At 58.7% G+C, this 26,476-nt stretch overlaps 1 protein-coding gene across 1 annotated transcript in view; it reads left to right on the top strand.

Moving 5' to 3' along the window:
- Positions 1–26,476, top strand: part of ZC3H3 (zinc finger CCCH-type containing 3) — an 81,853-nt gene that overhangs the window by 54,495 nt on the left and 882 nt on the right. The window contains exons 5-11 of the mRNA XM_066379621.1: positions 4,901–5,088; positions 10,136–10,178; positions 10,268–10,429; positions 10,512–10,581; positions 12,102–12,233; positions 23,724–23,908; positions 24,544–24,923. Coding sequence (XP_066235718.1) covers positions 4,901–5,088; positions 10,136–10,178; positions 10,268–10,429; positions 10,512–10,581; positions 12,102–12,233; positions 23,724–23,908; positions 24,544–24,923 — 1,160 coding nt within the window. The remainder of the gene's footprint in view (positions 1–4,900; positions 5,089–10,135; positions 10,179–10,267; positions 10,430–10,511; positions 10,582–12,101; positions 12,234–23,723; positions 23,909–24,543; positions 24,924–26,476) is intronic.

Genomic DNA, 26,476 nt, shown 5'->3' with positions numbered 1-26,476 from the left:
ACTAACATACAAAACACCAATAGCTTCAGCTGAAATGGATTTTTAAAAGTGTCATTTTATGGAGAATTTTACTTTCCATCTTGTTGTTTATTAGGCTCTTAAAGGGAAAGCTTGTAATGCATCCATTGATCGAACTACCAATTGAATAGATGTGAGCACATAAAATAGCCCAGCCCCTCACGATGGAGCCACCGCGTGTGTGTGATGGACGCAGTGCGGTTAGCGTCACCCCCAGCTTGTGGTGGGCCAGGGCGCCCAGAGTCATTTCTGTTCATTTCCCAGGAGAGGTGGGGGGTTTCCTCAGGGAGGAGTGGCACTGAGGGAGCCTGCAGGGGACCTGTGGGGCCCGCCCCCTCACCCCGTCTACTCTCGGTTCTCAGCCCCCTGAGGCACACAACCCTGTGTTCCCCCGGGCCTCAGCTCCCAGCAGTCAGCCTTCCTGTGTCCCAAGGTGGCCAGAAATGGTGGGAGGCGGGCACAGGGAGCCAGGCCACTGCAGGGGGCAGCCCCAGCCTGGCATGGTGCCCTGGGGTTCAGAGCTGTCTGTGGGCCACGTGCAGGAGGGGTGAGCCCAGGTGGCCACTACCACCATGAGGCCTGCACCATCCGCTGGGTCTGTGGCCACTGAGCCCCATTTCTCAGGCCCCTGTGGAGCCTGCTCTTGTCCTCCCCATCTCACTTCAGGGCTCTGGTGGTCCCTGTCACCTCCAGTGCTGCTGGCCCTGCGTGCGTGAGGGACACCGTGTCTCCCTCCAGAACCTTCTGTCAGCACCTGCCCTGTGGACCGCCCGGCATGCCTGGGGACCCCCTGAGCTGAAGAGCCTGGGCTGCACTGGCCTTGAGCTGGGGAGTGTCCGCAGGGGTGCTGACCCACGCTGGGCTTCTGCTGCCGCCCTGCCAGCAGAGTGGGCACAGACAGGCTGCGCTGGCCTGTGGGCTGGGAGTGTCCGCAGGGGTGCTGGCCCTCGCTGGGCTCCTGCCGCCCTGCCAGCAGAGTGGGCACAGACAGGCTGCGCTGGCCTTGAGCGGGGAGTGTCCACAAGGGTGCCGGCCCTCGCTGGGCTCCTGCCGCCCTGCCAGCAGAGTGGGCACAGACAGGCTGCGCTGGCCTGTGGGCTGGGAGTGTCCACAAGGGGTGCTGACCCATGCTGGGCTCCTGCCGCCCTGCCAGCAGAGTGGGCACAGACAGGCTGCACTGGCCTGTGAGCTGGGAGTGTCCACAAGGGTGCCGGCCCTCGCTGGGCTCCTGCCGCCCTGCCAGCAGAGTGGGCACAGACAGGCTGCGCTGGCCTGTGGGCTGGGAGTGTCCACAAGGGTGCCGGCCCTCGCTGGGCTCCTGCCGCCCTGCCAGCAGAGTGGGCACAGACAGTGCGCTGGCCTGTGGGCTGGGAGTGTCCACAAGGGTGCTGGCCCACGCTGGGCTCCTGCCGCCCTGCCAGCAGAGTGGGCACAGACAGGCTGCGCTGGCCTGTGGGCTGGGGCCCCGGGGCGTCGGCGTTGCCGTGGAAAGCGCACTTAAGCAGTGTGCAGCCTGTCACGGTGGCGGCGAGCCTGACCTACTTGGAATTTGCTGTGCAGAGCCGCTCGCGGCCCTTCTGCTGACAGCGCACTCCCTGCTCGCCGCGCAGCCTCGCAGAGCCGTGCTCCACTTCCTGAAAAGTGCTTCCACAGTGCTTTTCTCTGCTCCCCAGCCAGCCTGTCCGCCTCCTACCTGGTCACCACTGCCTGGGCAGCCTAGCCACTCACTGCCCCTGCCCCAGCCAGTGGGGCTTGGAGGTTGAATTCCCCCTAGAGCCTGGCGGAGCCCGCTGCCTGCACCTGCACCCGCGCCCTGGGTCTCACCACGTGCGGCCCAGGCTTCCGCCCACGCACCACCACGCTCCTGCGAGGGCTTCTCTGCAGGAAAGCAGCCCTTCTTGTCTGGGGCAGGGTTTCTGTCTCGCCTCTGTGCAGTCCCTGGGCTGATCCTGTTTCTGGGAGAAGGGTCCATGCCCTTCTCTGGTCCACAGACGTGTGCCAGGCTGCTCTTGGGACTGGGCACACAGCATCAGGAGAGGCCTTGGCAGCCTCTGGATTGAATAAGCAGAGCTTGGGCATCCAGGTGGGCCTGCAGAGCTCTGGGAGTGTGTGGGAGGCCTGGCAGGGTGGGCCCTCTGCATGGCCCCTGGCTTCTCTGGAAGCCTCCCTCTGTCTTGCCCAGACCCTGACTCCTTCCTCTGGGTGTCTGTTCCCTGGTTGCTTCCACTCCACTTCCTGGCCGGGCCCGCCCTGGCTCCACCCCAGCCCCATGCCGTAGGTCCTCACACTCGGGCAGCAGGTCAGGGGCCGCAGCGGGCAGAGCCACTTGGCCAGCGGGACGGCCTCGGGCGGGACTTCCCAGCTGCTCCCCTTCTTTGCAGCAGACACGTGGCAGTTTTTCTTTTTAAACCTAGTTTTGTGGTGTGTGTGTCTTTCTCCCTATTACCACCGCTTTTCATTTAAAAAATGTTATCTCCCCCCACCCGTCCTTTGCGCCCCCCCCCAGGGGCCTGGGGAGGGGAGCCCAGCCCTCACCCTGGTGTAGTCAAGGTTATGGTGATAAATCCTGGGGCATTGTCACTTCTATTCGGAGTAAATTGGCTGGCCGCTTTTGGGCTGAAGGAAAGATAATTTGCTGTAGTATTTCAAATGGATTAGAAATGGATTTGAAGGGAAAGTTCATGCCTCCCATTACAAAGGCGAGAAAGAGGACCATCTTAAGGCACGGCTCCCTCCCTGGCCTTCATTATCCACGCTTAATACCTTTCCTATTTTCCAGCGTTAATGAAATTTCCTGGCGGCGTGGGCCTGCCGGACGGATGGGAGAAGCCTTTAGATCTGAGGCTCCTGTTGTAGAAAAGGAATTACCGGGCCCTCGGGCGAGGGCAGGAGCATTCTGCAGGTCCTTGGCCCTGCTATTATCTCATTAATTTTATTCCCTCTTCTCAGCACAGTTCGTTTCCAAGGGCTGTCCTCTCCATTAGGGTAACAATTTACTGGAGTGCTGTGACACCCACAGCAGTGAGAAGCTACAGGGCTTTTGGGGCAGGTACCCCCCAGCCTACCATTCCAACCCCTGCCTTCCCGGTGCCCGCTGGGCCACAGGCCTAAAGTTGGGGACCCAGTAGGATGAGGGCAGGACACAAGGTGGTTCTGTGCACCTGCAGGCTGGGCCTGTTTTCCATGGGCAGGCGGGCTCTTCCCTGAAGCTCTGGCCAGCCCTCCCAAGTTCTGTGGGTGCACCCACCTCCTCCAGACAGCCCCATGACAGCGTGCGGGAGTGCAGTTTCTCCCAGCCAGATGCCCAGGGTCCTCGCTGGACCTCTGGCGGACGGGGCCATCAGAGCTTGTCAGGCTTGAGCTGGACTAGCGGTGGTGGCTGCTGGCCTAGGCTCAGCTCTGGATTGTGGGGATAGGACTCGGGACACACTGCACCCCAGGACAGTGGCCGCAGCTCCTGCAGAGGGTCTGGAGCCACCTCTGAGCCCCCAGGGCAGGTGGGGTTCCACAGTGAGGGGCTGGTACAGGAGACCCTTGCCCCCGACCCTCCCTCCTCGCCTTGGTCTGGCCACGCAGATGCCCCAAGGTCTGAGGAGAGCCTGTAGGTCTGACCGCCTCCCTCAGAGCATGCCCACCCACGCCTCCTCCTGCCCAGATGTGCCCTGTGTGCTAACAACTGGAGCATGTCGGGCAGGGACAGCCTGGGTCGTGTGGCCAGGCCCCTGGGTGCGACCTGTTCCCTTCAAGATTGGCGTATGTGAACTTGAATTTTAATTAAGGGAAACTGGGTTAAGTGCTTCTGGGCGGGTGGCCTCCTCACGCTTCCCGCCTAGTGTTTGTACTTACACCGCAGCTCTGGGTCCCTGGTGCCAGCTCCCTCGCACGCTTAGTTCTCCACTGGGCCCTTGGAGGCTGCAGGCTGGTGGGAATGACCCCTTGCAGATGGCGAGACCGAAGCCCAGGGGGCCACAGGGCTGCATGGTGGGGCGGTGGCTGTGCCCGAGAGCAGAGTGCTGGGCTGAGCTCTTTCTAAGCTGGTCCACCTGGGTGCCAGGATGCCCCAAGGCCTGCCTGTTCCCTTGACACTCAGAACCTCCAGGCGGCCAGGAAAGGAAGGGCCTCCTGCTTCTGCCCAAGGTGGAGCTGGGGTCCCTGTGCAGAGCTGGGAGCCTTAGCGTGAGCACCCAAGGCAGGCCCCAGCAAGGCCCGGCTCCCGTTCTCATGTTGCTACCTCAGTCAGCTCCTCTGCTGGACCCTGCGGGGAGTCATCTTCAGGTAGAAGTCGTGTGTGCGTGGGACAGCCGTACTCCTTTGCCCAGATTGGCCAGTGGGGCTCAGGGGGTTCAGTGATAATAGTGTTATGAACAGAGTGTCAGTTAATATGGAGTTAAGCTCAATTTGCATAAATAAGTTATTGCTTAAGTTTGTCCTGGGGAGCAAACCCCCTGTCCTTCTGGAGTCGTGAGGCTGGCTGGTCTCCATACCGGTCGCCCCCGTCCCCTCATCTTGGTGGCAGCCTGCCCTGTGACAGTTGTGGGGAGCAGTGCAGCCAGGACAGCTGCAGGGCCACCATCAGTGCTACCCAGGAAGCCCTGAGCCTCGGGCCCATCACTGATCTCAGCAGAGGGCCGTGGCACCTGCAGGGGTATTTCTAGTGGGGGCCTCGGGGCCTCCTTCCAGGACCCCGGGCCGTCATGAACCAGAGCTGTACACATTGGAGGGGGAAGCTTGTCCTCTCCCCGTGACCCTTCAGGGGCTCCTGTGGTCCCTGCCTGGCTGGTGGGGTTGGGGACGTCACCTCCGGTGCCTGTGGGGGGCAGGGGAGCAGAGGTCTCCTGCTGGGGGCCTGGGTCGGACTGACTGGCGTCTCCTGTGTCTGCAGGTCCCTGGTGCTGAACCGCGTCCGCCCTGCCCGTGGGGCTGGGAGAGCCCAGCCTGGCTGCCTCCGGTGGCGGGACAGGGGTTACCGCTGCATTGGAGGGGTGCTCTACAAGGTTTCTGCCAACAAGCTCTCCAAGACCTACGGCCGGCTCAGTGGAGAGGCGGGCAGCAGGACCCTTCTACGCACAGGTGAGGCTCTCTGGTGGGTGGAAGCTCTCGGCAAGCCCCAGGGCCTGGCCCTAACTCCTGAGTGGCTCTGGGAGCCCATCTGAGCGAGTGCTCCCCACACAGTGTGCCTCCCAGCCAGCGTGCCTTCACCCCTCCGTGCTCACAGCACCTCCGCCCCTGTCCTGCTGCTTGGCCAGTGCGGGGAGAGGCCCCGTGCCTCCGCGTCCCCAGGGAAGGCCCCTCGGACAGGTGACGGCTCGCGCTTGGCTGAGCAGCCCGGTTCTCCCGGTCTCACTGCTAGACAGGAAGTGAGCACGGGGGCTGCACCCGGAATCGCATCGGCCACGCCTGCGACTGTGTCAGGAGTCGCCCGGGAGACAGGCCGAGCGGGAGGAAATGCTTTGGCACTCATTTATTGTACAAATTAACCAGAAAAATCTTTTGGTGTTGGTCCAGTTTTACCCCCTTCTTGTTCTGTCAGGAGAAAAGGGGCAGATTGCAGGCGGTGTGAGAGTGTGGCAGCCTGGCAGCCTCCGGCCCACGAGGAGCCGGAGGGAGAGGCCCACACCTACCCACGGGGCTCCCAGGGCCTGGGTGTGGGACTCGGGCCGGCTGCCCTCTTCCAGGCAGGGAGCTCCCGGGAGGCTGTGGCTCTGCTCTGCTCATGTGCCTCAGTTTCCCCACCCCTTCGCTTGGGAGAGGAGCAGGTGCGGAACACTGGCCAGGCCTCCTCACAGGGCCGTCTTGAGGCTCAGCCCTGCAAGGATGCCATGCGGGTCAGGGTGGCCTTCTGCACCACCACCCGGGGGTCCACTCTGGGTGCCTCGACTCGCACAGCACAGAGGCCCTTGGCATCGGTATTTCTGGTCCATGGGGCCCCACACACAGCTGTTGGCACCACGCAGGGCACGGGTCTCAGACCCACCCCCGTCCACTTCCTCCCCCTGGATGGAGCAGAGCCCCTCCCTGCCTGCCGCTCCCCGAGCCGGCTCTTTACCAGGTGGGTGGAGCCCCGGAGGCCTGGCTGTGGCACTCTGCAGTGGCATCCTGGTTGGTCCCTGTGCTGGCCTACGTGGGTTGAACCTGCTTGCCCCAGTCTCCCCTGGGGTCTCCTTGGCAAAGGGCACACCAGCCCTGACCAGCCTTGTCCTCCTGTTGGTTGTCTTCCCCCAACCTCTACACTGACCTGGCTAGCTGGCAGGACCCAAGTTCTGTACCCTGCTGTCCTCACTGGGGCTGGATGTAGCTCACTTGCCAGCAGACAGAATGCCCTGTCTGTTGACGTTTCCTCCACTGGGCACATCGTGGGGTCACCACGCCCATGTGATGTGGGTGCCCCTTACGCAGACCAGGCCTCAGGGGCTTTCTCCCTGGCCAGATGTGACACTGGCTGTCCAGACACTCACACTGCATGTGCACGACCCAGGTATGGGCTGTGGCTTAGGGCCATCATGGCCCTGGCTGCATGAGGGCCAGCTCCACGTGGACCCTGATCCCAGGTGGGCCCATGGGGTGAGGGTTCACCCGCCCCGGGCTTCTCAGATCCCCCTTGTCTTTTCTTACCCCGGGCATCATGGCAGACGAGGGGCCTGGAGGCAGGAGAGGAAGAGGCACGTTTGCTCTCACTCACACCCCCTCACAGATGTCTGCGTGGGGTCACACTAGACCTGCCCTCTGGGCAGTGGCCGTCAGAGCAGGCAGGAGGGCCGCCCCAGGGGTGCTCCCTCCCTCCCCAGTGCAGGCCCCTCCTCTCCCTGGCACGGGTGCTGCACTGAGCTTGGAGTCTGCCTTCCTGCCCTCCTCCTGCACCCCAGCCTTCAGGCAGTAAAGTGAGGGGGTGAGGGCCTGGAGGGACCAGTGCCAGGAGACCTCCTCCCAGCAGACCTGCCCCTGATCAGCGGTCCCTGGCCTCTTGAGGGGCTATCTTGGAGCTCTGCCCTCCAACCTCAGGGCCGGGGTGGAGTGGGGGAGCTGGACAGGACAGGACAGAGCCCACAAGGCTCCACCTACCATGCTAGCACCACTGCCTGGACCCCTGTGGTGGCTGATTTCTCACTGTGAGGAGGGTGGATTGCTCCCCACTCTCACTGTGCCAGCTGACCAGCGGCCCACTTAGATGAACAGTAATTAAAGAAATAAATTTTCCCTTCTAGTGTCAGAGGAACTTGGACTTCAGCAGGAAAGTGCAGCTCTCCTTGGACCTCTGTTTTCCTCCTGGTCTCTCCTGGCCCCCAGGGCTTCTCTGGGACTCATCAGTCCCTGGTGGGGTACTAGAGTCATCCCAGGGTTTTGGCAGAGCCCTAGGGCTGTGCCTTTCTGGGGGCCTCTCTCAGCCTCCTGAGCCCTGGGACCAAGCCCAAGACCCCTCCCCACCTGCTTTGGCTGGAGGCATGGTGCATTGGGACGGGCTCTGGTGGTACTCTGCGGGGCCTTGTGCAGGTCGTGGCCCCAAGAGCTTGTTGGTCCCTGCAGTGGAGCAAAAAGCCCAGTCCACCTGCCAGAGCCACCGTCCTCATCCTGGGCTGCAGAGCTGGCCTGCCCGGCCCCAGAGGAAAGCAGACATGGACAGGCTCTCCCTGCTCTTCACAGCCACCACAGGTCATCGGTCTGTGCGCCTTTTCCCCTCATCTGTGACCAGTGACGTGCTGACCCCACTGTGGTGGCTGTGAGGTCACACACGCAGAGGGCCCTCAGCTGCCTGCGGCCTGGACCCCACCCCCTCTCCCTTCCCTCCAAGACGCCTGTTCCTGGGGCTCTCTGTCACTGGAGCCAGCCCAGGGTGTCTGTCACTGGAGCCAGCCCAGGGTGTCTGTCCGCTCCCCAAGGATGACTGCACGGTTGGCCCTCTGACCCAGAGCCCCACCAGGGAGGAGGTGCAGCCTGAGCCAGGCTCGCCGGGGCGGGGCTCGCCGGGGGCGGGGCTCGCCGGGGGCGGGGCTGACTGCCTGTCTATTTCAGGAAGATCCCTGGGAAGTGCGAGTTCTCTCGAAGGCTCAGCGCCTCCTGCTCCCAGGTTGCTGGTTTCAGCTGAACTGTTTAGCACCTCTCAGCGCCTGCTCAGCGGCCTCCCATCAGCTACTTTATGTGCATGTTTTAACACTGCCGAGCCCTGGAGAAGGTGTCTCGGGTTCCTGGCACAGCTCCACGTGAGCCCACACTGCCGTCTTTGTAAGGGCAAAAGCAAGAAGGGGAGTAAGCCTGCCCCTCCCCCAGAGGCCAGGCCTGGGGGCCATGGTCTGACAAGCGGGCATGATGACAGTAGTCCCTGGCAGGAGCAGATGGCGCCACAGCGTCACCGGCAGCCTGGGTGACAGCCCGGGAACCGCGATCACTGACAGCTATCAAATTGCACTCTGTCACCCGCCGGCTGGCAGGTGTGCGTTACCACGTGCCACCTGCACCGGCCCCACTGTTCTCCCAGCACTGGTGTCCCCAGCCTGGGAACCAGGACTCCACTGTGGCCTGGAGCCACCCTGAGACTCCCTCCCTGCTGGCTCCTCACACCCAGAGCCCCTGTGTCCACCTCTCAGCCTCCTGCACCGTCACCAGCCTGTCTGCCTGCTGTCCAGCTTTGGAGATGCCCTTTTTAAACTTGAGACTGAGGCTCGAAGGGGCAGGTGCTGGCAAGGGGGTAGCGGGCAGTGAGGGCCAGGCCCGGAGAGGGCACACAGAGTGCCCGGGGAGAGGTCAGGGCTCAGCTGCAGGTGCGGTGTGGAGATGGAGAAGGGGTGTCTGAGGTCCAGCTTGTGGGGGGCAGGGCACTTTGGGTTGGACAGGCCATGTGTTATGTCGGAGCTTGTGTGACTGGGTTTGGAGCTCAGGACCTGGACAGAGGCGGAGGCATTGGGCCCTGGGAAAGGTCACTCTGGGGAGAGCAAGGCAAGGGACCTGCGGGTGGCAGGAGGGTGCCTGCCCAGGCCTCCCGTGTGGCTCTGGTGGGCAGCTCAGGGCCAGGACGTTTGGGGACGCCCTTTAAAGCTGGCTACTTTGTCATCCCTCAGGTCCCTAGAATTTCTGAGTGAGGTCACTTCTGCCTCTTACGGCCTGATCCATTTCAGCAGTTGCCTGTGGGAAACTGTATCTGGTCTGGGAAGAGCCGTGTGACTTTGTGTGTCTGCGTGTGTGACTGGGGACTTGGTAGTCATCCCGAGGAGGCTATTGACCTGCCCTGCTGTCCTTGGTCCTGGGGGGTGACCCTGTGTCTAAAAGGCAGGGACTATTCATTAGTTCAGGCTTTCTTCCTGCAGGGCGAGCTCACACCCTCACAGGACAGAACCACCCACATCCCTGGCCCTGCTTGAACCCCAGCTGCCCTGGCTGTTAGCATCCCCTGCCACCCCACTTCTGTCATCACTCTCCACTCTGTGAACACCTTCCCCTTGGGCCACTCTCGGTGACTTCAGAGGGCCTTGCTTTTTCTCTGCACTTGGGGTTTTGAGGAGTGTCTCATAAGCCCCCCCTGCAATTTTGAGGAGCAGACACCCATCCACCCACCGAGGCCTTGGGAGCCAGACATGCTTATTAGGTTTTCTGCAGCAGTCCACTCTCTACAATGAGAAGCCGGCCACCCACAGGGCATCCGGGCGCTGGTGCTGGCCTTTACAGTAGTGGGTAGCTCCCTACAGACCCTGGGCATGAGGATATCAGGCTTTGTGGCCACATCTTTGTTTTTATTCTACAACCCTTTAAATACATAAAAACCATTCGTGGCTACTACAAAGGCAGATGACATCTCCAGGACCCACTCAGGTCATGTATCCCTTGGGCTCTGCTCTAGGCAGAGGGGTGTTGCAGGGAGGCACCCACCACCCTGCTGTTCCTAGAATCACCTGCTCTGAGGTGAGCCCACTGGCCAGCATCCAGTGTGGCCTTGGTGGAAACCTTGTCCCTGTTGTGCCACCTCGCAGCTCCCTGTGCAGGGGGGAAGGAGGGGCTGGCAGGGACCCAGCCGTGGGGAGTGTGGGGCAGCAGTGCTGAGCGTGGTGTCTCTCAAGGGGCCCGCACCAAGCAGGTGAGCGGGCAGAGCCCAGGGGGGTGGCCTGGCCTGACTCAGCTTCTCTTCTCACAGGCCGAGTGGACCCTGCTAGCAGCTGCAGCCGCTCCCTGGCCAGGTACGTCCCAGGGTTGTGCAGATGGGAGGGGGCTGTGGATGGGGGGGGCTGTGTATCCTCAGCCTCACCCCTCCCCCTGCCGTCCATAGCCGGGCCGTCCAGCGCAGCCTGGCCATTGTGCGGCAGGCCCGGCAGAGGCGGCGCAGGACGGAGCAGGAGTACTGCATGTACTACAACCGCTTTGGCCGGTGCAACCGCGGCGAGCACTGCCCCTACATCCACGACCCCGAGAAGGTGGCTGTGTGCACCAGGTGACCTGCCGGGGGCTTGGGGTCTGTGAGGCTCTGCCCTGGCCTCACCAGCCCTCTCAGACCCTCCTCTGCATCTGCACAGGTTTGTCCGGGGCACATGCAAGAAGACAGACGGGACCTGCCCCTTCTCCCACCAGGTCTCCAAGGAGAAGGTGAGGGCCAGCTCTGGGCACCCAGGTGTGTTCCCAGCTGCTGGTGGCCCTGAGCTTTTCCCTGGCTGGGGATACCCAGGCCCCCGACCCCTGGCAACCGTGAGGAGCAGGGTGTACCCTGCAGGCTCTGCTCCTTCATCCCTGGGGGGGTGCGGGTCTGTGTGGCCGGCTCTTACCCAGCAGACCTGGCGGGCGTCCACATGCCGCACAGGAGGCCTCCACCCCTGCCCCCACCTCATGCCTGGCCAGTGGCCCACGGGTGCCCTTCGCTGTGCAGGGTGCAGGCCGGGGTTGGCAAGGGGCAGCTGTGTGACATGGGTATTCTGGTGCCGGAGGCTCCCCAGTCACAGGGGACAGGGAGGCACACCACCAGGCTCTCTGGTCCAGACCGCGCCCCGTGGGCCCAGGTGAGCTGACCCCTTCGCCTGACCCCACGGTGGGAGCAGAGCCAGGGGCAGGCCATGGTCCCAGCACCCGCTGGGAGCTCTGAGGTGGGGTCAGGCTGGCCGGGAAGCCCCCGCACGTGCTGAGTGGGAGCCGTGGAGGCTGGGAGGTGGGGTCAGGCTGGCCGGGAAGCCCCCGCACGTGCTGAGTGGGAGCGTGGAGGCTGGGAGGTGGGATCAGGCCGAGACGCTGCTACAACAGCTTTTCCCCTTGAGGAGCTTGGAAAGAATCAGCATTTTTCTCCTTAATAGAGCCTCCAAACTCTGTTGTGAGCAATTTAGAAATTCACGTCGAGTTTCGGGTTCATTAGCTCCCAGCTCCAAAGCCGGTGCGCATTCCGGGCTGTCTAATGTGGACTCCGCGCCAGCGCCCTGAATTAATGTTATTGTTATTTGTGTGAGCGTGGTGGGTGCAAACAAGGTTAATTGAAATGAGAACGCGGTTTCCTCCAGATAATGGCCGTGCTGACAGCGAGGAGGAGTTCCGTTTGGTGTAGAGTTGGCTTTATTATCCTTTTTATTAGAGCTAATTTGGGCTCTAGATCAAAAGCCACATTAAGGGGATTGTCTGCAGCCCCAGCTCCACCAGCTTCACGTGCTGGCCCCTCTCCCCCCTGTGCTGCAGTTAAAAGACAATTAAAAATAAACTCGCAGGCTTGTAAATCGCCCTTTGTTTCTCTGCTCTCTCCCTCTCGCCCTCAGTCTCCCCTCCCCCCACCCCCACCCCCACCCCCGGGGAGGCTAGTGGGGACTGACTGGGGGTGCTGACCAGCAGTGGAGGAGGAGGAAGAGGAGGAGAAGGAGGGAAGCTCCCCCCACCCCAGCCAGCAGAGGCCCCAGGGGATGTAGACCCACAGGACTGCCCTGTGTGTGCTTGTGGCGGTCACCACCCCCTACCCAGCTGCCCGAGGCGAGGGCCCGGTGAGGCCCCCGGCCACAGTCTGTGTGGCTCGTCCCGCTGTGGAGCTCCGCAGGCCCTCGGGGTCCTGGTGTTTCACCAGAGGATTGGGGTGCGAATCTTGAGGGTGTGGGGTGTGGCAGGACTCTGCTGGCCCTCACTGCCCGGCCTGCCCGCAGATGCCTGTGTGCTCCTACTTCCTGAAGGGGATCTGCAGCAACAGCAACTGTCCCTACAGCCATGTCTACGTGTCCCGGAAGGCAGAGGTCTGCGCTGACTTCCTCAAAGGCTACTGCCCGCTGGGCGCGAAGGTAAGAGGCGTGGGCCAGCGGCAGCCGCAGGGCCCGGGAGCCCCTCGCCCCTTCCTGGAGCCTGTGCTCCAGGCGCGAGGGGACGGGCGCTGTGGGGGCCCCTGTCGGCATGAGGGCTGCCGACAGCTGTGCACCTGGCTCCTTCCTTCAGGACGGTGTCCCGTCACCCCTTCTGTCCCCACGCGGGCCTGTGGGTGGGGCCCTGGCCTGGGGACCTTTGGGTGGGTCTCTTCAGTCCTTGGCACCCCAAGAGGCAGTCCACTCACCTGCGCAGGGGCCTGTTGGCACCCTGTCCCCAACACTTGTGAACAACCGCCCTGCCTCAGGCCTGCAGTCTAGGTTGGGTGGCCCCAGGGAATGGGGGACATGGGTGCTCGCCTGCAGGCGCCCGGCATAGGCTTGAGCATCGGCAAAGGGCCTGCGTCAGTGCAGTGCTGGCCCCTGCGCCCTCCTGTCCTGTGCACTGCCCTCTGCAGTTGCTGGACCCTTCCTGCCACCAGGCTGAGGCCTGGGGACCTGATCGGAGTGGATAGGTCACTTTGAAGGATGCCCAGGCCCGGCTCAGGTGTGTACATGGAGGAGATGGGGAGGTGGCCAGGACTCCCACGAAGAACGTGGATGATTATTGTAAAATATTCCAACTTAAATGAAATATCAGAGCTATATTTAAGTTCTGCTTCTATCAGTGAAAGTGCTTACTGAGCCCCTTTCAGCGTGTGGGCGCTGCGTGGCCGCCACATGATGGATAGCGACTCGTAATTATATATGGGAAAGCGCTGAGCAGGCCGGGCCAGCAGGCGGCAGCGGCAGACAGGGCCCGGAAGGGTTAACTTGATTCTCTAAATAATATAAAAAGTGCTGAGTGGGCGCCTCGCGCCTGGAGTACAAGCCCTCGAATGGGCCCCAGAGAGTTTATAATACCCCTGAATCAAGTGGGGCTGTTAACCCTGCTTCCTGAAGCAGCGGCTTGTTAAAGAGGCACGTCCCTTCTCTTGTGAATAATTAGGCTGAGAGGAAATCTCTGCTCCTGCCCCAGCCCTTTGTCTCTCTGGGCTCTGGGGACACAACAGCCACCAGGGTGTGTCCTGGTGTGGGCTGCCTGTCACCTCAGGTGGTCTGATACCCGGCCTTGAGCAGCAAGGGTGCTTTCCTCCCTACAGATGCGTGGGCTGCCCCCATCGCTTGATGTGATGTCGAGCTGCCTCCCGTGTCTCCTTTCTGCTTAATCCACGTGTCTGAGGAGGGTCTCGGGAAGCCCACTCTCACCCACTGGTTTAACAGCCGCTGTTTGTCCTCTGTGCATGCCGATGGCCTCGTCCCTTCTGCGTTTCCTGGTAGCTCTCTCTCAGGAAGAGCTGTCTCCTCGCCTCCCTGTTTGTGGGTCTGCATCGGTGGGAACTCTGTGGGTTACAACCCATTATTGTCTCTGTTCATTCTTAAGATGCATGTTGCCCCGCCTGGTGTTGGGGCACTGTGGGGCACAGTGCTCGCCCTGTACCCTCCTCCCTGTGCACGGAGCTGGGGCATGTGCATGTACACACGTGTGACTTGTCCCGCAGCCACCTCAGCGCAGAAGCCTGGAGGTCACACCGGCATCCCCACTGCGGCTGCAGCCCCGCCCTACCCTCGTCCTCCTGGACTTTCCTTATTTCTCCATCTCCTTGTGTCAGGGCCTCCGTGGGGCTCCCAGTGGTGAGCTTAGTTGGAAGGGACTTGCTCCTCTCCATGACCAGCCTGTCCCCTGCCTCTCCTGCTTTGCAGAAGCTCTTGTGTGATGTCATTCTCTGCTTTCAGAATCAGAGACATTTCCCTGTCTGTCACCACCTGTTAATTTAGCCCTTGGGCCAAAATCTTTCTTAGTTTTAGGGGTCCAAGTCCTTCCGTTTTGACCTCTGTGGGTCTTCGTTCCAGGAGCTGCCAGCTACTCTGTCTCTGTCCCCACCCCTGGCCCGCAGCACGGGTCTGCCTCCTGCCTCTGAATTGGTCTTGAATGGACAGTTCATGTGGTGGTTCCTACCACACACAGACTTTTGTGTCTGGCTTCTGTGATTTAGCACGGTTTAGCATGGTTTTGAAGGTCCTAGTGTTACGGTCTCAGGGCTGCGTTCCTCTGTATGGCTGAGCGGTGCTCAGTTGTGAGCGGACCACAGTCCTCTGTCCTTTCGATAGTGGGCAGACATTTGGGTCATTTTCAGTTTGGAGCTATTTCGAATAGTCCTGCTGTGAAGGTTTGCGTACAAGTCTCTGTGTAGATGCGGTTTTCTTTCTCTGGGGCAGACAGCCTGGAGTGGAATTGCGGGTCGTGTGGGGATTCTACACTCAGCTCTTTAAGGACCTGCCAGCTGCTTTCCACAGCGACTGCCGTGTCCCACAGTCCTGCCAGCGTGGTGCGTGCCAGCCTCTCCACACCTGCACCCGTGCAGTACTTTCCCTTGTGAGGGGAGAGGAGAGAGAGACGAACATCGGTCTGTTCCTGTGTGTGTCCTGACCGAGGATCGAACCGGTGACCTTTGCGTATTGGGACAATGCTCTAAACAGCGGAGCTCCCTGGCCAGGGCCTTTGCCCGTTTTTCAGTTGTAAATCAACATATTCTGGACATGAACTCATTAACAGAGACAGACCTGCAGCTGTTTCCTCCCATTCTGAGTGCTCTGCCGCCGTCCTGATGGCGCCCTTCACTGAACACTGCGCTTTGATGTCATACCCAAAAAACTGTCAAATTCAACATCACGAAGCTTTCCCCCATCTTTCCTTGTCAAGTTTTATTTATTTATTTATTTATTTATTTATTTTCTGAAGCTGGAAACGGGGAGAGACAGACAGACAGACTCCCGCATGCGCCTGACCGGGATCCACCCGGCACGCCCACCAGGGGCGATGCTCTGCCCACCAGGGGGCGATGCTCTACCCCTCTGGGGCGTCGCTCTGCAGCGACCAGAGCCACTCTAGCGCCTGGGGCAGAGGCCAAGGAGCCATCCCCAGTGCCCGGGCCATCTTTTGCTCCAATGGAGCCTTGGCTGCGGGAGGGGAAGAGAGAGACAGAGAGGAAGGAGGGGGGGGGGATGGAGAAGCAAATGGGCGCCTCTCCTGTGTGCCCTGGCCGGGAATCGAACCCAGGTCCCCCGCACACCAGGCCAACGCTCTACCGCTGAGCCAACCAGCCAGGGCCCCTTGTCAAGTTTTGTAGTTTTAACCCAGGGGTCGGGAACCTTTTTGGCTGAGAGAGCCATGAACGCCACATACTTTAAAATGTAATTCCGTGAGAGCCATACAACGACCCATGTACCTTACGCATTATCCAATAAAAATGTGGTGTTGTCCCGGAGGACAGCTGTGATTGGCTCCAGCCACCCGCAACCATGAACATGAGCAGTAGGAAATGGATTGTAATACATGAGAATGTTTTCTATTTTTAATGTTATTATTTTTTTATTAAAGTTTGTCTGCGAGCCAGATGCAGCCATCCAAAGAGCCATATCTGCCTCAAAGCCATAGGTTCCCGACCCCTGGTTTAGCTCTATGGTTTAGGTCTTTGATCCATTTGGAGTTAGTTTTTGTATGTGGTGGTAGATATGGGCCCAGCCTCATGCTTTTGCATGAGATGTCCAGTGTTCCCAGCACTGTTTGCTGAAAAGACTGTTCTCTCCCCATTAACTGGTCACAGCGCCCTCATTGAGAACCTGCCGACCATTTATGTGCAGATTTATTTCTGGGCTCTTGGTTCTGTTCAGTTGGTCTGGAGGGCTCTTCTGTGCCAGGGTCTCTTGTCCCAGCTTTATGATAAGTTCAGAGGGCAGGAAACATCAGCCCTCAGGCTTTCTTCTCCAAGGTTCTGGCTATTCAGGGATCCTTGGGAGTCCCTATGAATTTTTTTTTGTATGGGTTTTTCTATTTCTTTTTTTTTTTTTAATTATTTTTATTTATTTATTCATTTTTTTAGAGGGGGGAGAGAGAGAGAGAGAGAGAAGGGGAGGAGGAGCAGGAAGCTTCAACTCCCATATGTGCCTTGACCAGGCAAGCGAACCAGCAACCTCAGCATTCCAGGTCGATGCTTTATCCACTGCGCCACCACAGGTCAGGCTCTATTTCTGTTAAAAAAAAAAAGGTGGGCCTTTGGGAGTTTGATCGGGGTCGCACTGAGTTTGTAGACACTTTGAGTGGTCTTGTCATCTCAGTCGTGTTAAATCTTCCGACCCACAAACACGAGATATTTCTGTCTTCTCTAACTTCTCTCAGCAATGTTTTTGTGGTTTTCAGTGTACAAGTCTTTTGCCTCCTTCCTTGCTTAAATTTATTCCTAAATATTATAAATGAAAGTTTTAAAATTTCCTTTTTAGGTTATTCATTGCAAGCATATGATAATGGAATTGTGTTGTATGTTAATTTTGTATCCTGGAATTTTGCTGAATTTATTCACTCTAACAATTTTTTTTTGCGGATTCTTCATCTACTGACATAATTTTTTCCCCTTTTTATTTGGATGCCTGTTATTTTTATTTTTCTAGATTTATTGATTTTAGAGCAAGGGGAGAGAATGGGGTGGAGAGCAGGAAGCATCAACTCAGAGTCGCTTCTTGTAGGTGCTTTGACCAGGCAAGCCTGGGGTTTTGAACTGGCGACCTCAGCATTCCAGGTCAACGCTCTATCCACTGCACCACCACAGGTCAGGCTGATTTTTATTTATTTACATTTGCCTAGTTACTCTGCGAGAGCGTGCGATACTATGTTGAACGAAAGGAGCAAAGGGGACACACTTGTCTGGTCCTTGATCTCAGAGGAACAGCCTCCGGTCTTCCGCCGCTGAGCAGGCAGCTTGCTGTGGAGGGTCTTGGCCACGCTGAGGTGCTCTCCCTCCGCAGCTGTCTAGGGTGTTTGGTGTTTTTATCACAAAAAGGTGTTGAATCCCATCAAATTGTTTTGCCTCAATTGAGATGATTATGTGGGGTTTGTTCCCCTTCACTTTATTAAGGTGGTCAATCAATTTCATTGACCCCATTGACTCACAATCACATTGATTTTCAGATGTTGAACCATCCTTGCATTCTGATCATTTTGATTCTGACTTGATCATGATTTATGATTCTTTTAATATGCTGCTAAATTTAGTTTTCTAGTATTTTGTTGAGGATTTTTATATCAATAAATTCATAAGGAATGTCAGACTATACTTTTTATAGTGTCTTTTTTTTTTTTAAAGATTTTATTTATTGCCTGACCAGGCAGTGGCACAGTGGATAGAGCATCAGCCTGGGACACTGAGGACTCAGGTTTGAAACCCCAAGGTCACCAGCTTGAGCCCAGAGGTTGCTGGCTTGAAGCCCAAGGATGCAGGATTGAGCCCAAGGACTCTGTCTTGAGCAAGGGTTCACTGGCTCAGCTGGAGCCCCCTGGTCAGGGCGCATATGAGAAAGCAATCAATGAACAATTAAGGCACCACAACTATGAGTTGATGCTTCTCATCTCTCTCCCTTCCTGTCTGTCCCTGTTTGTCTCTCTCTCAAAAAAAAATATTTTATTATTGATTTTGTACAGGGAGGGGCAGAGCAAGAAGTATCAACTCATGATTGCTTCACTTTAGTTGTTCATTGATTGCTTGTTGTAGGTGCCTTGACCAGGCAAGCCCGGGTTTTGAACTGGAGACCTCAGCATTCCAGGTCAACGCTTTATTCACTGCGCCTCCACTGGTCAGGCTCTTACAGTGTCTTTGTCTGGTTTTGTGTCAGGGTAAGTCAACTTCACAGACAGTTTTGGTTATTCTGAGTTAGGAAGTATTTCTTCCTCTTCAGTGTTTTGGAAGAATTTGAGAAGATGGGTGTTTAATTCTTTACGTGTTTAGTGAAATTTACCAGCAAAGCATCTGGTGGCAGGCCTTTCTTTTTTCAGAGGTTTTTGATTATTGATTCAGTCTCCTTATTATATCTAGGTCTGGTCAAATTTTCTCTTTCTTCTTTGAGTCAGTTTTTGTAGATTGTGTATTTGAGGAATTGGCCCATTTCATCTAAGTTGTTAAATGTATATGTGTGAACTGCTGAAGTGTTCCCTAATTATCCAATGTCTGCATGTCTGCAGTGGCCCCTGTTTCATGCTTGTATTGGAAATTGAAGACTTTTCTCTTTTTTCTTTGTCTGCTTTGCTAGAGGTTTGTCAATACAGAGTGTTCATATGGAAAATAATACAATAATTAATAACAATAAGAATAAACTTGTGTTTTGTGTACTTGCAACTGTAAACCTAGTTTTGCCCCATCTGTATTATTAAACTTTTCAAAGAGCCAGCTCTTTGTTTCATTGATATTTTTCTAATTGTTTTTCTCTTTTCAATTTTATTGATTTCTGCTTTTATCATTGTTTCTGGAGGCACCATTCATTTAAAAAAAAATTTATTTTTTATTTTTCTGAAGTGAGAAGCAGGGAGGCAGAGAGACAGACTCCCACATGTTCCTGACTGGGATCCCCCCAGCATGCCCACCAGGGGGCGATGCTCTGCCCATCTGGGGCGTCGCTCTGTCGCAACCAGAGCCATTCTAGCGCCTGAGGCAGAGGCCATGGAGCCATCACCAGCGCCCGGGCCATCTTTGTTCCAGTGGAGCCTCAGCTGCGGGAGGGGAAGAGAGAGACAGAGAGGAAGGAGAGGGGGTGCGGTGGAGAAGCAGATGTGTGCTTCTCCTGTGTGCCCTGGCCGGCAATCGAACCTGGGACTTCTACACGCCAGGCCAACATCTACTGCTGAGCCAACCAGCCAGGGCCGGCACCATTTATTTTTTAAAGTCTGTTTTCTTTCTGTTGTTCGGATTGGTTATCCTGTCTTCCAGTTCACCAGCTCTTTCTCCTGTGCTCTCCATTCTGCTGTTGTGCCCATACAGTGAGTTTTCTCTTTCAGTTACTGTATTTTTCAGTTCTGAAATTTTCATTAGATCTTCTTTTTCTTGTTGAGACTTTCTGTGTTTTCATTGTGTCAAAGCTGCTTGTAATGGCTCATTGAAACATATATATAATGCTGCTGTGAAGTGTTTGTCAGGGCACTGGCTGGGTAGCTCAGCTGGTCAGTGCGTTGCCCTTATGTGCCAGAGTTGTGGGACTGATCCCCAGTCAGGTCACATAAGAATCAACCAGTGAGTGCATAAACAGGCATGAATAAGTAAAACAGCAATCTCTCTCTCTCTCTGAAATAACTTTTTTTTTTTTTTTTGTATTTTTTCTGAAGCTGGAAACGGGGAGAGACCGTCAGACAGACTCCTGCATGCGCCCGACCGGGATCCACCCAGCATGCCCACCATGGGGCAACGCTCTGCCCACCAGGGGGGATACTCTGCCCCTCCGGGGCATCGCTGTATTGCGACCAGAGCCACTCTAGTGCCTGGGGCAGAGGCCAAGGAGCCATCCCCAGCGCCCGGGCCATCTTTGCTCCAGTGGAGTCTCGGCTGCGGGAGGGGAAGAGAGAGACAGAGAGGAAGGAGAGGGGGAGGGGTGGAGAAGCAGATGGGCACTTCTCCTGTGTGCCCTGGCCGGGAATCGAACCCGGGACTTCTGCACGCCAGGCTGACGCTCTACCACTGAGCCAACCGGTCAGGGCCTTTTTTTTTTTTTTTTTTTTTTTTTTGTATTTTTCTGAAGCTGGAAACGGGGAGGCAGTCAGACAGACTCCCGCATGCGCCCGACCGGGATCCACCCGGCATGCCCACCAGGGGGCGATGCTCTGCCCATCTGGGGCGTCGCTCTGTCGCAACCAGAGCCATTCTAGCGCCTGAGGCAGAGGCCATGGAGCCATCCCCAGCGCCCAGGCAAACTTTGCTCCAATGGAGCCTTGGGTGCTGGAGGGGAAGAGAGAGACAGAGAGGAAGGAGAGGGGGAGGAGTGGAGAAGCAGATGGGTGCTTCTGCTATGTGCCCTGGCCGGGAATTGAACCCTGGACTTTCGCACGCCAGGCCGACGCTCTACCACTTCTCTCAAATAACTTTTTAAAGAACTTAACGTCTTTATCAGATAACTCCAGCACCTCTGTGTCTGACATGGGCATTGACTGTCCATTGTAAGGTCTTCCTTGTTCTTGTTATGATGAGTTATTTTCTATCGAACCCTGGCCATTTTTTTGACTTGTATGTTATGTGATTCTGGATCTCATTTAAACTCTGTTTCAGCCGGTTTCCTCTGACTCTACTCCAGCAGGCAGGTGAGGGGCGTGGAGGTGGCAGGTGAGCCCCCACTGGACCTCCACTGACGCGGGAGGAAGGGTGTCCCCGTCACTCCTGTGTAGGACAACAGTACTTACTTCCCACTGAGCCTGCCCTGAAGCCACCCTGCCCCCAAGTGGTGGGGGTAGGGGACACCAGAAGCCAAGGCTCCCTCTTACCTTTGCCCCCAGTGTCTGAGGGGGCTGGCTGGGGCTGGCCACGTCTGGTCTTGGCAGACCTTTGTCTGCAGCTGTGGATAGTCCAGGTTGCAGCTTCTTCAGTTTCTAGTCGTTATGAGGCAGAAGGAAGTCCCGGGACCCACTGCTGCGTCCCTCCTCGGTCCCCAGGTTCCCGGCAGTCTGCCTTCTCTCCGCCTTTCAGAGTCCCTTCCCAGGTGTCACGTCTGCAGTGCTCAGTGGAGGAACAGGGAGGAGTGTGTCTCCTCCGTCTTCCCGGAGACACAGGCTCTCCTCTTCTTCATTATGTCAGTGTTGGCTTGTGTTTCCTGGACTCGGCCTCTTTTATTTGGGTTTCAGTGCCTGGGTGTATGGCTGTGTGTATAACATTCTCTTTTGCATGTTAACCTTTTCCAACATTTAGTTAGCATTTCCTCGCTGTTTCCCTGGGCTGTCTTGCCAGCACCTGGCCCTCGAACTGTCCTTTTCAGGCCCTTAGGACCCCACCCTGCGGTCGGCTCCTGCCACTCCTCCGGTGCCCTGACCGGCCCAGTGCCTGGGCCTGGGCCCCAGTGCCCCAGCCTCCTGTGTGGGCGTGCCCTCTCGTGGGCTGGCACAGGGAGTGCTCGTCAGTTCTCGTGCTCAGTAAGCTTCTTGTTTGGTAATAATTGTAGATTTGCAGAACATCTGCAGAGACGGTGCAGAGGCCCGGTGCACCCTCACCCAGTCTCTGCTGCTCTGGCGTCGTCTGTCTGCCATAGCCCAGGCAGGAGCAGCGGTCCGTCTCTGCCGGCCCGTGTCCGGCTCTGTTTGGGTTTTACCTGGTTTCCCACTCATCTGCATCTCATGTTCTGGGAGATCACAGTGCATCTGGCTACCGGTTTTGGAACAAGTGGTTCCACGAGTGAGGCAGGCCGTGGCCCGCGCAGCTGCACGCACGCTGAGCGCGGCCCGTGCGTGGCTCCTGTGGACTCGAGTCCCACGCAGCAGTGCAGTTGGCCGGAGCACGCTGCTGTCACCTGGTTCTGGTCAGGTTTCAGCTTCCCCATTCCTCTGGCCTCACACGCTGAGCTGGGCCGTGTGTTTCGCTCTGCTGGCCTGTGGGCGGTGCCGGGCAGGTGAGATTCAAGTACTTGGCCCGACCATCGGTAGAAGAACCCTGGGCCGCAGCAGCCTTGATTTTTAACTGATCAAGTCTGTTTCTGATCCTCGGAACACTCGTTCAGGCTTGCTTCTTCTCATGTTTTTCTGGAATTTGCTATTTCACCTGTGTTTGCATGCAGCGGCTCTCAGCACCCTGGGTCTTTCTGCGCGCCCCCCACGCCTCACGCCACTGCGTCTTCCTTTCCCATTGGCTTCTCAGCCTCGGTGCCTCCGAGGAACCCGCCTTGCTCTCCTGGTTCTGTGACTGTCCTCTCTGATGCGCTCCCGTCCTGACTTCCTCTGCACCCTCTGGGCCGCGTGCTGCCTCTCCCCGACTCTGGGGGGGCCTTCACTGACACGAGCACTGCTGGAGCTCCATCTCACAGGTCCCGACGTGTTCCGTCCCCGGCCACTTCCAGTGTTACCAAATTCTCATGAGTTATTGACCACTGACCGTGACCTCAGACCTGTGGGGTTTCTGTTTGGCTTTGCCCTTTCATCAGCGCTCCTGGTCTCAGGCCTTTGACGTTTGGGACTCTGTGTCTGTGTGTCCTGAGTGGATGTCTGCCACCGTTCTGCTTTGCTTTCCTAATAGCACTGGGATGATGTGAGAAAGTTCTTCACATTTACGCCTGCGTTTTCTGTTGCTCCCGGGCAGAGGGTTACTTCAGACTGGCACAGTCTAGCAGGAAGGTCAGCCAAATGGGAGCCATGTGTGGTTTCTCTAGCAGGAAAAGGAAAGCCCAATGACATGAATTTTATTTAAGGCAGTCGGGCCAGCTGCCGGAGGGTGTTCGAGCAGTAGGTCCTTCTGTCTCCTCCACCTGCCCAAACCGCCCTCCTTCCCCAGAGTATCGCACCTCTTGTTGCAGGTACCACAGCCACCTCGCCCTGGTGCCACCGTGGGGCTGCCGGGCCCAGAGCCGAGGGGCTCCGGCTCTGGATGGGAGGAGAGGGAGGGAGCCTCAGCCTGAGCCTGCCTTCTGCTGGGCGGCGGTGGGTTGGGCTCCCGCAGGGATGAGCTGGCATGGGCTGCAGCACTCCAGGGCCCTGCCAGCTCCAGCCTGCTTTCAGGCACCAGCGTGACAGGCTCTAGTCCGTTGGTTGCAGCCAGGGGCCAGGCGTGGGGACGAGAACGGAGCCAGTGCGCAGATCCTGCTCAGAGGATGGGCGTGTGCTCCATGAGGCCCTCCGCCAGGCCCTGGCCATCAGTGCTCTGAGGACCAAGGCCAGGAGGGCGGTTCCGGGCCTGAGGCCGGGTGTCCCAGCCGCAGCTGCGCAGGCCTGGTGCTGGGCTGGCACCTCTGAGCGCTGCAGCTGCTCTGGCACCGGCCGGGTGGGCTCAGCGGGGGCTCAGTGGTGTGCATCCAGGTCCATCTCTCCAGCTTGGCCTTGGCTGCCTGTCGCCTGGTCCAGCTGAGGGGCAGTCAGGGTGCCCAGGCTGGCAACACTTTGGCCCTCTCCTCCTGGTCCTGCCCACCACGCTAGCTGCAGGGAGTGGGGGAGAACAGGACACCCCTGCGCTGGGCGGGGCACCCAGCAGGGCCTGCAGCTCCCACCAGGGCAGGCAGGCCAGGAGAGGCAGGCCCTGTGCTGCACGTCCCCAGCACCTGCCCCCAAGGGTATAATTAGCCACTGTGACAGGTGTGGTGGATCGGGTGTGTGGTGGCCTGGGCCGACCTGCCACACCCCAGTGAGGTCCCCCAGCACCAAGCCCCCCACGTGTACCCATCCCGTCTCCCACCCCCACCCTGCTTTCCTTCAGGATGGGTGAGCTGTGTCAGGAGAAGGGGGCAACACTCTGGGAACCCCCACCCAGCCTGCCCTCAGTCCCAGCTGGCTGGTGTCCTCACTGCCCGGGTGGCTCAGGGCACATGTTCTAGATGGCGGGCCTGCCCCGGCCTGGGGCCCCAGCCAGCTCCCAGGAGCCCCCAGGAGCCCCCGGGAGACCTCTACCCTGAGCTGCAGGGCCTCGCCCAGCTGTGCCCATCTTCCCCCAGTGCAAGAAGAAGCACACGCTGCTGTGCCCGGACTTCTCCCGCAGGGGCTCCTGCCCCCGTGGCACCCAGTGCCAGCTGCTCCACCGCAGCCAGAAGCGCCCCGGCCGCCGGGCAGCTGCGCCCCCAGCCCCGGAGCCAGGCAGCGTGCCTCCCAGGAGCAGGGCCGCCACCGGCCATGGGCCCAGGTGAGGGGGCGTGGGTGCTGCGTGGGAGCTCGGGGTGGTCAGGAAGCAGCCCTCCCACTCCAGGGCTATTCAGGGTCCTCGGGGAGCCTCTACACCCCACCCAGCTCTTTTAGCTTCAGACCCCAGAAGAAACCTTGGTCCTGAGTTGAGAATCCAGTGGTTCCAGAGGTGTCCGGCCCCAGGCCCAGGCTGGACAGAGCCCAGGGCATCCCTGGCCCCGCAGCCCTGTGTGGGGCTGCTCAGCCCCTGCCCTGTGGAGGAAGCTGGGGGCTTCTCAGCCTCCTACTCCCACTCCAGGGGAGGGCAGGGCCCTGTCCTGGGGGGAGCCCACACAGAGGTGCCCTGTGAGTGCGGGAGCCTGTGTGGACAAGGGGGCGGGCTCTGGAAGGCCAGGACAGGGTCAGTGCCAGGGCTCAGCAGCCTCATGACGTCACCAGCCTGTTCTTGCGCCCGGGGCTGGCCTTGAACCTGGATGGTGATGTGTGGTGGCCACGGGGGCGGGCAGGTGTGGGCGAGGAGGGCCGAGAGCCTGCTGCTGGGGCAGGCACCTGGCAGGGGGTTGGCCAGTGCCTCTGACCCCTGCCCTGCCCAGCAGCTGCCCACCTCACATCTGTGCTCCCCTTCCTTCCCCGCAGGAAACCCTCGGCTGCCCAGCGCCCCACCAGACAGGCGCCCAGCTTGCCGACCTCTGTGGCTGCTGGCCTGGACTCTTCTCCCTCCTCTCCTCTCTCCCCGCCAGGGGTGTCGGCTGCAGCTTCAGCCTGTCCCTTGTCATCGCAAGCCCCCTCGCCCTCCTCCCACTCCCCCTCCTCCCCGTCCTCCCCGTCCTGTCCCCCCTCGCCCCGCCCTCCATCCTTAGGCCAGGAGGAGCTCTCTCCACAGGAGGAAGCCTCGGTGGTGGTGGGCTCCGGAAGCCTCTCCAAGCTGCCTGCCTTCATCTCCCTGCAGTGCACACCGAGCCCAGGAGGCCTGCCCAGGACCCAGACCCCCAGGAACACCCCCACCAAGGAGTCAGGTAGGCAGGTGGCCCCCAGAGCCCAGCTCAGCACCGCCAGGGCCCGCCGATGCCCACCCCAGACCCTCCCAGCCAGGCCCTCCAGGCGGGCCGGAGGGTTCTGAGAGCCGGCACGGGGTGGGGCGCGGAGTGCACGTGCAGCAGCCGTGCACACAGGCTGCCCCAGCCGAGGACTGATTTAATTAGAAAGCACCCATTTCTGTTAATTTGTTCTGGAAGATCGGCACACACTCCTGGAGAGAACAGATGCTCCCTCTCCCCGGTGAGCATTTGGGGCTTGGTAAATGGCTTCACTCAGCCTTGTTTAGGAGAGAAAAGAGGATTTTATGGCTGCAAACGACCCTTTCTGTAAACATTTTACAGCTCTCCGTGCGTTTGAGTGACGATAAACCCCACGCAGCTCGGCGGGCTGCAAATTTGCGACCATACGGCTATCATTTTATTGTCATATTTCACGGTCGTAACGTTAATGGAAGATGCTTGCCACAGCCTCCTTGAACAGCTCCGCTGAGCACGCTCGGGCGCTGGCCGCGGAGGGGCCCGGCCCACACTGCCTCCTCGCAGCCCCCACTCAGGGGCCTCCACCTGCCCCCCAGGACCAGGGCACCAGCTCCTCCTCTGGGCATGGTTTGCTGGGGTGGGGAAGATGCAGAAGGGGCACCTGGGGCAGCCACCTCTTTTTTTTTTTCAGAGACAGAGAGTCAGAGAGAGGGATAAATAGGGACAGACAGACAGGAATGGAGAGAGATGAGAAGCATCAATCATCAGTTTTTCATTGTGACACCTTAGTTGTTCATTGATTGCTTTCTCATATGTGCCTTGACCGCGGGTTACAGCAGACCAAGTAACCCCTTGCTCGAGCCAGCAACCTTGGGTCTAAGCTTGGCTCAAACCAGATGAGCCCGCGCTCAAGCTGGTGACCTTAGGGTCTCGAACTTGGGTCCTCTGCATCCCAGTCTGACGCTCTATCCACTGTACCACTGCCTGGTCAGGCAGCCACCTCTTTTTTTTTGCAAGATCAGGAACCTGGCAGCCAACCCCAGAATCAGGGGTGGCGGGTGGGGTGAGTGAGGCCCCGGGAGATTGCAGGCACTGGGGCCCCCACTAGCCTTCCTTTCCTGCTCAGACCTCGCACTGCCTGGCCAGGACTAGAGAGCCCCAGCGCAGGAGGCCAGGCTACACCTGCCTGAGCTGCCACCCAAGAGCGGCCAAGGCCAGTGCAGACCACTGGCCTGGGGCCCCACCTGGCTGGGCCTGACTTCTGGGCTTGAACTCAGCTGAGCCCGTGGCTGGGGTCCTCAGCCTTGGAAGGGGTACCCAGGAGGAGAGTTGGACCTGCCTGGGGGCACATGGACAGTGCTCTGCCTCTGGGCAGCTGCACAGGGCGTCTGTGGTCCACGGGAATGTGGCCTGTGCGATGGCTTCCTGGGAAGGGGAGGCATTGGTGCCCTGTCAGTGTGGAGCACACAGGGCAGGAGCTCCCTTGGACAGGACTCTCCGTCCCCTGGCCCCCTGCTCCTGACCACTGGCTGCAGCCCCGTCTCCTGCCCCCA

This window comes from Saccopteryx leptura, chromosome 3 (genome assembly GCF_036850995.1).
Source record: "Saccopteryx leptura isolate mSacLep1 chromosome 3, mSacLep1_pri_phased_curated, whole genome shotgun sequence".
Taxonomy (NCBI): domain Eukaryota; kingdom Metazoa; phylum Chordata; class Mammalia; order Chiroptera; family Emballonuridae; genus Saccopteryx; species Saccopteryx leptura.
The sequence above is the reverse complement of the archived record's forward strand: the minus strand, read 5'-3'. Positions and strand labels throughout refer to the sequence as shown.